Source organism: Thalassophryne amazonica, chromosome 21 (assembly GCF_902500255.1).
Source record: "Thalassophryne amazonica chromosome 21, fThaAma1.1, whole genome shotgun sequence".
NCBI lineage: Eukaryota > Metazoa > Chordata > Actinopteri > Batrachoidiformes > Batrachoididae > Thalassophryne > Thalassophryne amazonica.
This window is the reverse complement of record NC_047123.1, coordinates 25,843,523-25,859,270: the sequence shown is the minus strand read 5'-3', so window position 1 is coordinate 25,859,270 and position 15,748 is coordinate 25,843,523. Positions and strand designations below refer to the sequence as shown.

The following is a 15,748-nucleotide window of genomic DNA, read 5'->3' as shown; positions in this document are numbered from 1 at the left end:
GCCGGCATACTCACCGGACATGTCACCCATTGAGCATGTTTGGGATGCTCTGGACCGGCGTATACGACAGCGTGTACCAATTCCTGCCAATATCCAGCAACTTCGCACAGCCATTGAAGAGGAGTGGACCAACATTCCACAGGCCACAATTGACAACCTGATCAACTCTATGCGAAGGAGATGTGTTGCACTGCATGAGGCAAATGGTGGTCACACCAGATACTGACTGGTATCCCCCCCAATAAAACAAAACTGCACCTTTCAGAGTGGCCTTTATTGTGGGCAGTCTAAGGCACACCTGTGCACTAATCATGGTGTCTAATCAGCATCTTGGTATGGCACACCTGTGAGGTGGGATGGATTATCTCAGCAAAGGAGAAGTGCTCACTATCACAGATTTAGACTGGTTTGTGAACAATATTTGAGGGAAATGGTGATATTGTGTATGTGGAAAAAGTTTTAGATCTTTGAGTTCATCTCATACAAAATGGGAGCAAAACCAAAAGTGTTGCATTTATATTTTTGTTGAGTGTATATAGTAGGTAATAGTACCCGTGGACATGAAGACAGTAAGGGTTGACTGCAATGATCTCAACCTTCACCCAAATAAGTCACCTGTGGTTGACCTTGCCAAAGCAGTTCTTGAATCGACCATACCATGTGCCATATTTGGTCCAAATTGGGTTGAAAATCAAATTCCTTTACTTTTAGAGGGAATTTCGGGGGTCAACATACATCCACATACCAAGTCTGGTTGAAATTGAGCCAAAAATCTGAAAAAAAGACTATGGGAACAAATGGACAAACCCAAAGATGTGGTGCTCTGTTAAAATACTCAAGCAAGACTGCAAGTCCCATTTCCCAATGCGAACACAGGTACGATAATTGTTGTGAATGGAGAAGCTGTCGTAATGACTGTAGGCTGGATTCAGAGGGGTGAGCGGGTGCAAACCACATCTGGATAGACCGTTCACATAAATGGAAAAATGCAATTAATATAGGACCCTGCCAATGACATAACATGTAAATCTGCTGGCAGATTGTTTGCTGCTGTCTCTGGTTTCAGAGCAAAATTCAAAAGGATGGGAATGATTATAATAACATTATGATGACTAAACAAATGCCTTAAATCATTGTTTCAGCGTTCCAAATTGGAAAGTGATCCAATTACTTCTCAGCTCTCTACCTTTCTCCAGCCCACCCACTTAATTCTTTTCTATAATACTCAGCACCTCCTTTCTGGTTTTATCCTCTTTTCTTCTCCCACTTCGGCTCAATTAGACTCTTTTCCACCCCGGGCCACTTATCCCTCTTTAAAGAGATTTTAGGATTATTTGCTTTGGCACCTCCTTCTGTTTCCTGCCTCATGACTCATGGTCGGCATTTTTCAGTGTCACAATCGGCTGTAAATATAGTTCGTACGTCTTAACATGTGGTACGTGTGAGTGAGCACATAACCCGAAACATCTCGGGAAGGGCTAACCTGCCTCGCTGCACGTCGGTTGCAAGTTCAAAATTTATGACCGAGGTTCCTTATCGTTTTCGCGCCTTTGCAGTTTGGACCTTTGATCTTCAGCATCTTCAGCAATGATCATAAATAAATGTCACTTTTACGAAGGTATCAGTTTTGCTTTTTTGATTTACTGTTAAAAAGGACATAAAAAAGCCCTGTCTGGCAATCTTCTCATAAAGATTAAGAGGGTCATATTCAGTGAAATTGGTTTTACTGAACACAGTGTGACAGAAAACTAAATAATAAGCCTGAGAGCAATACAAGTCCATCCCATAGTGGGAAATTAATTGGTACTGTAAGATTGAAACCAGTTCATATATATGTAACAGTTAAATCTACAGTGTGTAGGATTCATTGTAGCCATGGTGGAAGACAGTTCAGCATTGTTACATTGAGCCGACTAGTCTGAGCAATTGTCTAATGCTCATCCTCCTTCTAGGATGTTAGACATCTCCGGTGTTGATGAGATCTCAAAGGCTGTGAAACAGCTGAGGGCAAGAAAAGGTTCAGGTATCTGCAGCATCGGAGCTGAGCTCCTCCAGGTAGATAGAGATGATATTCTCCTTGTGTTGTCATACAGACTAGAAGAAAGGACTTACTGTCCCAGCCTGGAAAAGAAATAGTGATCGTATGGGTTGTACCAACTCTAGACATATCGCACTGCTCTGTGTGCTAGGGAAGGTACTTGCAAGGATTATTTCTCATAGGATTCATTTCCAGCTACTTGCTGCTCAGCAACCAGAACAGTCTGGTTTCATGCACAAGAAGTCAACCATCAACCGCATTCCAGCCCTGCGTGAACTCACAGAATGCAAACCTAAACACTGACAGTGCTTCTTCACAGACTATGTTGATTTTCATAGTATTTGATCTAGTTGATCAGACTGCTCTCTGGGACAACCTAGGAATTAGTGGAGTCCTCAAGAAGTTACTGGACATCCTCGCCAGCTTATACGCAGATACTGTGAGTGCTGTAAGGGGCAGAGACAGAGACTTTAAACCCCAGTTAAAACTGGTGTTGGTCAGCGGCATGTTTTAGCTCGTTCCTCAAGGATCTGTTCTGGGTCCTATACTGTTCAATGCTTGTGTGGACTCAGTGTTGGGTAGGGTTGTGTAAATCAGTGACTTGGGTTTTGTATGAAAGGAGAGCTATACTGACCTTGATTTAGAGAACAATGCTGTGATCTTTGTGAGTGAGGAATCAGAGTGTCTGGGTTTGTGATTGTCTTCAATTAAAATGATCGAGGCTTTTAACGACTTTCTTGACTCAGTTAGACATGTATCTATATGTGGTGAAAGTGTTGACATTGTAGAGGTATTCACTCATCTCGGCAATGCATTCATACCTCTGGGTCCTCGGTCTTTGAGATTAAGAAGTGCCTGGAAAAACGTTATGGAGTCACAAAGTCACTAGACAGAGGTGTTTGGCAATTCCGATATCTTTGCAGGAGAACGAAGGTCCAAATGGTCCTACTTGTCTTACTGTATGGTTGTGAGACTTGGATGTTAACCAGTGACCTAAGGTGATGACTGGATGTCCCTCCCAAGGACCATTAAGTACTGCTGGAATGACTTTGTATCAAACAAATAGTTACTTAGAGAGATTAAGATAAAAAGTATCACTTGCATAGATAAAAAGTATCACTTGCACTGTGAGGGAGTGTCCGATTCAAAATTTTCTGTGCCAAGACCTTATGGAATCATGAACTCACTAGACAGAGGTGTTTGGGATTGCCAATATCTTTGCAGGAGAACAAAGGTCCATGTGATCCTACTTGTCTTACTGTATGGTTGTGAGACTTGGATGTTAACCAGTAACCTAAGGTGACGACTGGATGTCCCTCCCAAAGGACTGCTGGAATGACTTTGTATCAAACAAATGGTTACTTAGGTAGACTAACATGAAAAGTATCACTTGCATAGATGAAAAGTATCACTTGCACTGTGAGGGATTGTCAGCTTCAACATTTTCTGTGCATGATCCAGCACATAGGTGTCTTAGTGTTGAGAACCCCAATGACTGGAGAAGGCCAAGAGGACACCCATGCTTCACCTGGCTGTGGAGGACAAATGGTTACTTCAGAGATGTGGGGATGGATTGGTTGTCTGCCTGGGTGGTTGTAATCCAGGACCCAAGGCGGTTCTGTGGTGTCATGGATATGGCGAAGCCCGGTACCAGTGGTACCAGTGCTCCCAGTGTTCCCAGACTTGATTTCAGTACAAATCATATAGAGCATTTCTTTGTAAGTAATAATGAATCCAGTACTGTTCACTCATGATACCTTTCTAACAGGATAGCTCTCAGTGTTTGTCGCAAATCTCAGATTAGTAGGTTTATAGCATTCCTCGAGGTGTTTTACCAAGTGAAAGGGGCCCCTAGAATTTACAAGGATTATGGTACGCCATACAATTAGGCATGCACATAAAGGGCATGAGTCAGTGAAGGAGCACAGAAGAGAAGAGCTTTAGCATGGCAGCATTAGTGCCAAGTAGTAGCTAATCCATTGGGAAGCTGCTAGCAATGAGTTGAATAGGGAGGTAGTTTCAAAACAACCAATGCCTTCTCCAATCACAAGGGTTCAGTTCGGTCTATAGGGTTCGAGAGATGAGCACCTGCTAAGTGACACTATGCAAGTCATAAATGTCTTCCTCAGTTGCTGAAACTGTTCTTTGCTTTCATGCCCCAAAGACGGACACACGAAATGCTAATCTGATAAAACGGAACTCAGACAAACTATTAGTTTGATAGTTTTAACTGGGTATCATGATACTATTATTTGCTGTTGTCTATGCAAATGGAGAATTTGTTTGCATGGAGCCAATCATATTTAAATTTCAGTTTGCTTAACTGTAACCATGTTCTATCATTGGTTGTCAATGATTAGTAGCAACACAGATAAAAATACCCAATAAATTTAAATTAGAACCAAAACTTGCCTTTACCGGAGACTTTTATTTCTGAATAAACATGGACCGTTGAGTTATTCTCTGGCTTGCTGAACTGATAACAAGGTTTCAGACATAATTTGAATCTACATTTTTGCTCTACACGAGACCTTGGAACATTTTTGGTCTGGTCCTACACATTCGCACATTGATCATTGTGAAATATAGCATCATAAATAATATCACAGACATCAAGCAAATCATTCAAGCAAAACTGAACAGGTCTTACACCTGGGTCTTCTTTGGTCCAGCACCATTTTTTGTACAATTGATACATTTTTGCCAGTACGCTTTACTGACATTGGTGTTTGGCAATGCCAGTATCACTACTTGAGAATAAATGTCCAGTTGTTTAGCATTTGGGTGCTTCCATTCTTACTTCATAGTTGTGAGATCAGGATGATAACGTAAGGCAAGAACTGGGTAACTGGGGTACTAGGGCTAACTGAAGGATCCTTGGATTTTGAGGGAACATCTGTTATGATTTTATGGACATGTGGTGGGCTCCTTTGACTGTAATCATTGTGGGCAGTGGCCTCAGTACTGAGAACCCTGGCAGCTGGAACAGGCAACGTTAATGCTCATGTGTCACTTGTCTTAAAGACATTTTGCCATAATGTAGGCCAACTATCTTTTAACTAGGGATAGACCGATAATCGGCTCGGCCGATATTGGCTAAGTATCAGCCAAGCCAATTATCTGCATCGACCAATATTCGGTCTATCTCTACAGAGTACCCAGAGGGATTATCAGCGGATGCAGATTATCGGCCCAATCGATTATTGGTCTATTCCTACTTTTAACTGAATGCATACTGAAAACCCTACTGAGGGAGGTGTGAAACTAGGTCCTTTGAATGTAAAGAACCAGTGTTATACTCTGAGCTCCTTCTGGCTGTGAGAACTCTTCATTTTGTCTCTGAAGGTGAGCCAAGCCACCCAGTTTGAAACACATAACAGGCAGTTGTATCCATGATCTCATTCTTTTGGGCATTACCCAGAGTTGATGGCCATAGCTTAGTTGATGAATTTCAAGCTGTGCCTTCTGGTTCTGCTTCTTCACTACAACAGTTGTGCCACAGGACTGCCTCATGCTTACTCCAGTTTTCCATCACTCATTAACAAGACCTTAAGATACTTGATTGCAATTGTATCTCATTGTGGCTAACTCAATAAACACTTATGTAGGACTACTTTACTGAAATGCATTTGTTGTTCCACTCATGGCTGTTAGCTTTACATATGGAGATTCTTCTTCAAATGTGAAACGGGCCTAATCCTTTGTACTGGTGAAATGTGTATTTATTCCTACTTTACTCTCTGGGAGTGAATTCCAGAATGTTGTGTGGACTGGGGTACAGAGCCTCTGACTTCTTGCCTATGAATTCTGCCATTTGTAAGGATGTGTTGTGGCTCCTACTCTGTTCAGTGTTTGCATGGACTGGGTGGTGGGTTTGGAATTACTGACCTTGACTTCACGGACGATGCGGCCATCTTTGTGGAATCCATAGATGCCATGATTAGAGTCCATGAGAACCTGAGTGGGCTTACAATTGTCCTGAATCAAGACTAAAATCCAGGCATTCAATGACATCCTAAATTCAGCCATCAGATGTATCTGTATGCGGTGAAGGTGTCAGATTTAGAGAGATTCACTTAGCTTGACCGTCACATTCATCTCTCTGGGTCCGTTGAGATTGAGAGATGCCTGGGAAGAACCTATGGAGTCATGAGGTGACGGGACAGAGGTGTTTGGTGATGCCAATACCTTTGTTGGAGAATGACATTCCAAGTCTTTAGGGTTCTAGTGCTTCCTATCTTACACTATGTTTGTGAGACCTTGATGGTAACAATTTTGGACATGTGCAACGCTTGTCTGGGTGTGATCCACCATCTGGGTGTCTCAGTGTTAGGGATCCCACTAACTGGAAAACAGCTGGCTACTCAATAAGGTTGGGGACGGACCGGCTGTCTGTCTGGGAGGTTACCATCCAGTACCGAAACCAGTTCTGTAATGGGATGGATGTGGCTACGTGTGGAAACACCTCGTGCACCCTGACTCGACTCGACTCTGTTGGCATCTGCAGCTGTATACGCTAAAAGATGGTGCACCGCACACTGCTTCCTTCAAAGTGCAATTTTATTCACGAGGCTGGGTTTCTTCCTGCCTCTCATAAAAACCCTCAGGAATCTCTTGCTTCTAGTTACTTCCTGAGTACATTCTTCAGGGGTTCTTGCTCAATGAGAATCACCTTGCTGTACACACACGGAAAACTCACGTAGCCTCAATTAAATAGCTTGAAAACACAGCATTCACAACACAGCAACCTTTTGCTTATTTTATATAAAAACAATATAATTTGAAAATAAATATATGCGTACCACTTTACACAGACACAGAAACACATGTTAATGAGGAAGAAGAGACAAAATAATTCAATGAAAACGATGGTAGCGGTGTGGTTGTGTCACGCCGAACTGTTAGCAGGAGTTCATTCTTATTTGCATCTTGCATGACTGAGAAATACAACTAATACCAACTGTCTGTGAGTGGTCCTGCAAGCCACAATTATTTTTTTTATTACTCTCACATACAGAAATGTATTCTCACTTATTCATACACACATGTATATGAGAGAATGCACAAGATAAAGTCTATATGTGTCTGTACGTGAGAGAAAACGTATGCAAGATTTAGGAGATATGTATTAGATATGGAGAAGATAAATATGTATGTACGTGAGACACACAAGCTATGTACGTGAGATGCACAAGCGTATTTGCTCTCACATGTACATATATGAGAAAATGCATGATAAAGTCTATGCGTATGTGTGAGAGAGAACACGTACACAAGATTTAGAAGATAGATATGCAAGATGGAGAAACTACATACACCTGACACATAAGCTATGTATGCGAGATGCACAAGCTCTGTACTTATCCATACATATGTATTTACTCCAACATATATGTATATGAGAGTATGCATGAAATAAAGTCTGTGTGTATGTGAGAGAGAGAGAACATGAACACAAGATTTCGAAGATATATATGCAAGATGGAGAAGCTACGTATGTGACACACAAGCTATGTACTTATCCATATATATGTATTTACTCTCACATATATGTATTTGAGAGAATGCATGAAATAAAGTCTATGTGTACGTGAGAGAGAACACATGTACACAAGAGTCCGAAGATGTGTATGAGACATGGAGAAGATATATATATGCAAGATGGAGAAGCTACACACGTGACACGCACAAGCTATGTACTTATCCATAAAATATGTATTTACTCTCACATATACGTATATGATAGAATGCTTGAAATAAAGTCTATGTGTACGTGAGAGAGAGAACACATGTATACAACATTGAGAAGATATGTATGAGAGATGGAGAAGATACATATGCAAGATGGAGAAGCTATATACGCAGATGTACAACATACGTACGTGAGATGTACAAGATACGTACGCAAGGTAGAGAAGTACACATACGTGAGATGACCAATTAATGTGTACATGGTGGAGAATATATATATATGAGAGTCGAAGAAGTAATTATGGCTTGCATGGTCCCTCATAGACAAAACAAAGATGTACAGTTATGTCTAAATTTCATACCTACACAAACAGACACACGTACAAAATTCTACACAGAACCCACAATGTTAAACAAGAGGGGCTGACTCAATCAGTACAAATCATCCATTTAGGGAATGTTAACACACTTGATTCTTTTTCTTGATTTTTGCTTCTTACAAAAGCAGAATGTTGCCACACCAAGCATCCATCAGTGACCTTACACACCAGAGATTGGACAGTAGATAACACTGCATATATAAATTAAATATGGGAAGCAGACCGAATACTGAGAAATACTAAATAACATTATAAATTACCTCAAATGGACTATTGTAGAGATATTAAGTATTTACAAGTTAAAAAAGTGTGTATATATATATATATATATATATATATATATATATATATATATATATATATATATATATATATATATATATATATCAACATGTTTTATATTTGACTGCTAGCAATACTACTTTAACAATCCCCTCTCCCGCAAAATAAAACAAAAATAATTTAAAAAGCACTCAAAGGATCGCCTGATACCTTGTTGTGAGGCACCGTTTTTCAAATGGAATCAAACTACTCATACAGTATATAGGATGTCTTCAGTGGTTTTCAGCTCACACATACAATACAGTTTAATATAATGATAACCAGTATCCCTTTAAAAGTATGTGGCACTGCAAAGTTTCCTGCACGCTGAGCTCAATATTTGCGAATGTTGTCTGGATCAGTCCTGCACCTTCCTCAGAGGTAAGGTATCACAAAATCCCGGTGCTGCTTTTCCAGGAGCAGACACCGCCTGATGAAAATCCATCCGTTATGTCAGGGAGAACGCTTCAATGTCCTCTTCAGGCTCACCCAATGCTTTACCAGATAAATATGTCATCGATTGAGAGGTTTCGTAATTTATGATTGACACACAACCACAGTAGACTCATATCCAGTGAAGAAATTGCATACATCAAGACTACACCTGCATCGTAAGCCGGTTAGAAGTAAAATGCAAAAACCACGTGGTGGATGCTTGCTTTTCTGTCAAATGATGGGTTTAGTTTTTCTTGTTTCTGTAGCAGCATAACAATTCTGTTTTTTTTTTAAATTGTGATCTATATACACACAGAGACATACAGTGGGAGGAAATCTCTTCCGTCATTTTTTTTTAAAAGTTCTTTCTCAGTTCCGTCCGAGGGGAATGCTTTCCACAGAAAAGAAGAGCTCGCCATTCAAAAGTCAAAGTGCTGTGAAGTATCTCCAGATAAGTCCTTCATAGAGTCCATCTGGTGCACCCCCCTCTCATCTTCTTGGCTTGTCACATCTAAGAAAGTCCAACAAAATAAATAAATAAATAAAGTGATTGGAAGAAGAACAACCTTCGCTTATGGTGCATAAAAGTAATGATCTGCATTTCTGTTGCATTTTAGAGCCTCGAACTGAGCGTGAACACTGGCACAGTGGTGGCTCAGAAAATCATCTCACAGCTAATCAGCATAGCTAACTGTTTCGTTAGCGGATTAGCAAGCCAATTAGCTTCCATAAAATTTCATTTGGCTAACTTTACGTTAGCTAACAATTTATTTAGATATTTATTTTTTTAATTCAAGTTCAACAACCCAAAACATTTGCAAACCTGAAAAATCACACATATTTGTTCCTGTTGTAGCTTACATGCTAATCCAATAATTTCTTCATTTAATTATTTATATATGTCTTGGTGATGGCAGGCTAAATATTTTGGGAAAAGTCCATGTATATGCTTCAAAATATTAAAGTTTCACTTGTTTAAGTTTGTTTTTCAAGGTTTTACAACCAAAAAAAATCTAAGCCAAAGCCAAATTCATATCATTAAAGTTAATGGTTAGCATTATCTTCAGCTAAATGCATATGCTTCAAAATATTAAAGTTTCAGTTGTTTGAGTTTGTTTTTCAAGGTTTTAGAATTAAAAAAAATCTAAGCCAAAGCCAAATTCATATATTAAAGTTAATGGTTAGCATTATCTTCAGCTAAATGTTGTAGCAGTTAATCGGTTTAGCGTTAACATAGTTATTTGTTCAGTTGGTGGATTAGTGGATACCAAAGTTAACTTTTAGGTTATCTGTACCCACCACTGCCACCAACCATGTCATAATGTATACATTAATACTGTACAAGTGTAAAATAATGGTCATTCTATGGTACACAGTTACATCACAGTGTTTTATGGCACAGTTTTGCATACACAATATTCAAATGCCAATTATATATCAACAAAACCAAAAAAATAGTCTCTGCTCTTGGGCTGCTACGGGTTTAATTGCTTTAACATCAAATTTAATTTGTTTAGACAAAAAAAGTTGTACTTAATTTCAAAATGAAACTATCTGTCCATAATACAAACTGATTTAAACAGAAAACAATGCAATGGATTGCATGCTTTTTTTTGCCACACACAACTGAAAATCATCACTTTTACAAGGCACTAAGGCTTAGAATTCACAAACATTGTGAAAAACAATGTTTTATACAGGCCCCGTGGCTCATTGGTGCCTATTCACAGATTATGTAGTGTGAAGCAAATGAGAGTGTAAGACTTGAATGGGTCGCCATCCATCATTGGTTTCTTGATTATTATTATTATTATTATTATTATTATTATTATTATTGCTAGGCTACTTTTTCATTGAAATTCTGGCTTTCCGTTAGCCACTAACCTTTACTATGTAAACACAGTTGAAGAAATGGAAATACACACATGCACCAATGGCAAGTTGTAAAAAGCAAACAATCCTCAAAACTTCAATAATCCCACATGAAGGAGAGTCTTGACGGGAGGGACTGAGACACCCGTAACAACTCGTTTGGAGTTCCACACTTCAGTGGCTGTGATTGCACTGCCTATGCAATCAGCTTTAACCTGTTTCACCACTATTTATACACTGAAAAAAGAGCATGTTTGAACCAACTTAAAAAGTGTTAAAATTTGTAAAAACTTGAATGAATTAAGTGGTTTGAATTTAAGTGTGTAAGTTTGAGTTTATTTAACTTTCAAACTTAAGTTCAAACAACTTAATTCATTCAGGTTTTTTTTTAAGTTGGTTCTAACATGCTCTTTTTTCAGTGTACACCCCCCCCCCCCTCCCATAACAACAACTAGGGTTGGGATGACAAAGTCACAATAGTTGACTATGACTAACTGGTACCAGGCTACTCAACTAATTTTCTTCTAGTCGACCAGTCAGGTAATTCATATGATTTTTTTATTTTATTTTATTTTATTTTTTCAGGGAAAATAACAAAAATAACTGTATAAGTAATATACATTTATAACTTCAATGTTCAGACGATTACAGTGCATCCAGAAAGTATTCACAGTGCCACACTTTTTCCACATTTTATGTTACAACCTTATTCCAAAATGGAGAAATTCATTTTTTTTCCTAAAAATTCCACTCACAACACCCCATAATGACAACATGAAAAAGGTTTTGTTTTAATTTTTGCGAATTTATTAAATTAAAAAACTAAGAAATCACCTGTTCGTAAGTATTCACACCCTTTGCTCAATACTTTGTTTATGCAACTTTTACTGCAATTACAGTCGCAGATCTTCTTGAATATGATGCCGCAAGCTTGGTGCACATATCTTTGGGCAGTTTTACCCATTCCTCTTTGCAGCACCTCTCAAGCTCCATCAGGTTGGATAGTGAGCGTCGGTGCACAGCCATTTTCAGATCTCTCCAGAGATATTCAATCAGACTCAGGTCTGGACTCTAGCTGGACCACTCAAGGACTCCTTTGATATCTTGGCTGTGTGCTTAGGGTCATGTACTATTGGAAGATGAACCGTTGCCCCAGTCTGAGGTCAAGAGTGCTCTGGAGCAGGTTTTCATACAGGATGTCTGTGTACATTGCTGCATTTATCTTTCCCTCAATCCTGACTAGTCTCCCAGTTCCTGCTGCTGAAAAACATCCCAACAGCATGATGCTGCTGCCACCATACTTCACTGTAGGGATGGTGCCTGGGTTCCTCCAAACATGATGCCTGGCATTCACGCCAAAGACTTCAATCTTTGTCTCAGTGTACCAGAGAATTTTGTTTCTCGTGGTCTGAGAGGCCTTCAGGTGCCTTTTGGCAAACTCCAGGTGGGCTGCCATGTGCCTTTTACTAAGGAGTGGCTTCCATCTGGCCACTCCACCATACAGGCCTGATTAGTGAATTGCTGCAGAGATGTTTGTCCTTCTGGAAGGTTCTCCCCTCTCCACAGAGGAATGGCGGAGCTCTGATAGAGTGACCATAGGGTTCTTGGTCACCTCCCTGACTTTTCCCTGATCACTCAGTTTAAACGGGTGGCCAACTCTAGGAAGAGTCCTGCTGGATCTGAACTTCTATTTACGGATGATAGAGGCTCATTGGGACCTTCAAAGCAGCAGAAATGTTTCTGTACCCTTACCCAGGTTTGTGCCTTGACAATCCTGTCTCAGAGGTCTACAGAGAATTCTTTTGATGTCATGCTTGGTTTGTGCTCTGACATGCACTGTCAACTGTGGAACCTTATATGCAGACAGATGTGTGCCTTTTCAAATCATGTCCAATCAACTGAATTTACCCCAGGGTGACTCCAGTTAAGCTATAGAAACATCTCAAGGATGTTCAGTGGAAACAGAATGCATCTGTGCTCAGTTTTGAGCTTCACGGCAAAGGTTGTGAATACTTATGACGTGTGATTTCTTAGTTTTTTATTTTAATAAATTTACAAAAATCTACAAAAAACCAAAAACTTTTTTCTCGTTGTCATTATGGGGTGTTGTGTGTAGAATTTTGAGAGGAAAAATGAATGTCATCCATTTCGGAATAAGGCTGTAACATAACCAAATGTGGAAAAAGTGAATCACTGTGAATACTTTCCGGTTACACTGCACACTGTATTTGTTGACTGTCGCTGAGTTGCAATGACTCGAACAATAACTCTATTAGAAAGATTCAGGAAATTTCCAAGACTCTTCTGTTTCAGTTTGTTTCCAGGAAGGAATCTATTGAGGAGACAAAGGAACAATTTTGCTTTCTGGGAAAAGTGACAGAGAGGTTTTAGCACAGGTATGAGGACTCAAAAGTCACTTTCTGGAAACAAGCCTGTAGCTGAAGACTTGAGCACCATGCTGTCGTTTAACTTGCAGTTGTATAGTATTAGATTTGACTTGTCATGATGATAGTACCTGACTCAAGCAACCCTGCGGGACGAACAAAAAGCAGTATACTTACTTGCAGGTCCTCTCGTTGAGCTCTAGTTGGCGTTCTTTACAGTATTCGCCTGTATGTTTGCAGGAACATTGACACGTCACGGGGTCCTGCACGAACAAACGCTTCCTCCTCGGGGAGCAGTGATCACAACATGGGTCACACACACTTGACAGAGATGGAGACAGAGAGAAGAGGGAGGTAGATTATCACGGTGTAATATTACCAATCGTAAGAAAGGTCGAGCTTGGGTCAACCTTTTCATATGCTCCACATTTGCTTTGCCCGACCCGTCATACTGCATGTGACACCCGGGCAGTGTGGCACACAGCTTCCCCCAGAGCAGGCAAATACCCAAGCAGGAAATTAACCCGTCCTCACGACCCCACCAAACACATCCTTGTTGATTGGACAGTTTGTAAATGCCTTGTATGTGTTAAGACATGCAATGAGCAAGCGTCATGCGTCACGTTGACCTCTTGCTCTGACAAAGAAGACTCGAGGATCTGCTTGGGTACTCCGGAGTGAAACGTGCCATTTTATTGAGTGAAAGTTTAAGACGACAGTAACAGAAACACAAAGGGGTTCGAGTGACAATGAAAATATTAAACACAGATAATGTGGGGGCTCGGGTAAAAACACATATTTCACATTGAGAGCAGCAAGGAAACGGGAGTCATACATGAGTGCTTTTTGTAGTTTCAGCTGACTAAAAAAAGCAAGAGAACAACATCATCAGCAAATAAAGACACAAAACCACTACTTGCAAAAGAAAATCCATAAAGCAAAAAAAGCAAGATGGCCATCTCACCTATCTTCATGTTACATAAAAAGTACCAGCATTATGTACAGAACAGCAAAACCTTTTCATGTTTGGAGGAAGACGAAAAGAACAAAGTAGGGGAGTGGGGGGAAAAGGAGACACAGCAAAGCGACGCAGACTCAACACCGAACACAAGGACTGTGATTAGAGTCCCCGCGATTCCAACGCAGATAGCAGAATAGTGTGAGCTGGTCTGCAGGGCCATGCTGGTGGATCTCTGTTGTGTTTCTGAAGAAGGTTCAAGTTACAAACAAGAGCCAATCTAACATCTGTTTTCATCCAGTGTCTTTGAACACATCATTATCAATCATCTGACGGGACATTAGGGGCTACTTGTGCCTAGTAATGCGCGTGATAACAGCTAGCTTGTGAAGTTGGGAGTGGATTAGATCAGGAACTGGAGGGAAGGAGATGGGTTAAGTTCTCATGTGAGGTGGGGGACGGATGATAATCTTGACTTTGCCGCACTTCTCTGGTTTAATAACATTACATAAAGCATTGCTCAAGCTGCATTAGCAAAAAAAAAAGTTAGTAAAAAGGGAAGCTTAAGAAATAACATTGTCCATGAGCTAAGCAGGTTTTTGGTACCACCTATGGTGACGAAACAACACGGTATACCATAGCCTACACAAAAATGTAGGAGAATCATCCAGACGTGGTAGTTATAGTCAGTTAGGTATCAGTGAAAGGCTATGCAACGGAGGCCAGCAGGAATCGCTGTGCATATGTAGTTAGTAATCTTCACTCCCAACAGCTCAAAAGGATTTTCTGGTCACAAGGCCAGAGCCCTGGGTTTTAGCCCTCTGGTTAGACAGTCCACCTCCCATGGCATGGATCGTGAGTTCGTGTCCCAGGCGGAGCGGATGGGTGGACTCAAAACAACACAGCACAGAGTGTAGCTGCAACAGTGGTGCCGTGATCTGGATGGTAGTGAGTTTAAGGGGGTGAGTATAACGGAGGCCAGCAGGAGTCGCTGTGCGTATGTAGTTAGTAAACCTCACTCCCAACAGCTCAAAAGGATTCTCTGGTCACAAGGCCAGAGCCCTGGGTTTTAGCCTTCTGGTTAGAGAGTCCGCCTCCCATGCCAGGGATCATAAGCTCGCTTCCCAAGGGGAGCAAATGTGCAAAGTCAAAACAACACAATGCAGAGTGCGGCCACTACAGCTACACAGAGGTCAAAATATAAAAATATTCCAGTCATACTGGAAATTACGAGGGCTGTCCGTAAAGTATAGGTCCTTTTTATTTTTTTCAAAAACTATATGGATTTCATTCATATGTTTTTACGTCAGACATGCTTGAACCCTCGTGCGCATGCGTGAGTTTTTCCATGCCTGTCGGTGACGTCATTCGCCTGTGAGCACTCCTTGTGGGAGTCGTCCAGCCCCTCGTCGGAATTCCTTTGTCTGAGAAGTTGCTGAGAGACTGGCGCGTTGTTTGATCAAAATTTTTTCTAAACCTGTGAGACACATCGAAGTGGACATGGTTCGAAAAATTAAGCTGGTTTTCAGTGAAAAGTTTAACAGCTGATGAGAGATTTTGAGGTGATTCTGTCGCTTTAAGGACTTCCCACGGTGCGAGACGTCGTGCTGCGCTCTCAGCCGCCGTCGTCAGCCTGTTCAAGCTGAAAACCTCCACATTTCAGGCTCTA

At 40.6% G+C, this 15,748-nt stretch overlaps 1 protein-coding gene and 1 long non-coding RNA gene across 5 annotated transcripts in view; both read right to left on the bottom strand.

The window, feature by feature from the left end:
* Window positions 1-6,580: 6,580 nt before the first annotated feature.
* Window positions 6,581-7,958, bottom strand: LOC117502678. Its single transcript, XR_004558381.1, has 2 exons — window positions 7,544-7,958; window positions 6,581-7,392 (listed from the first exon to the last, which is right to left on the bottom strand). It is a non-coding gene; the product is annotated as an uncharacterized LOC117502678 (long non-coding RNA).
* Window positions 7,959-8,670: 712 nt separating this feature from the next.
* The window catches only part of vegfab (vascular endothelial growth factor Ab), a 42,336-nt gene continuing 35,258 nt past the window's right edge, over window positions 8,671-15,748 (bottom strand). For 2 of the 4 annotated variants that reach the window (XM_034161750.1, XM_034161752.1), the window contains 2 exons: window positions 13,299-13,442; window positions 8,671-9,387 (listed from right to left, as the gene is read on the bottom strand). In XM_034161750.1, the coding sequence (XP_034017641.1) occupies window positions 9,285-9,387; window positions 13,299-13,442 (247 nt within the window). In that variant the 3' untranslated portion in view covers window positions 8,671-9,284. The remainder of the gene's footprint in view (window positions 9,388-13,298; window positions 13,443-15,748) is intronic. The other 2 variants (XM_034161753.1, XM_034161754.1) reach the window with 1 other exon arrangement.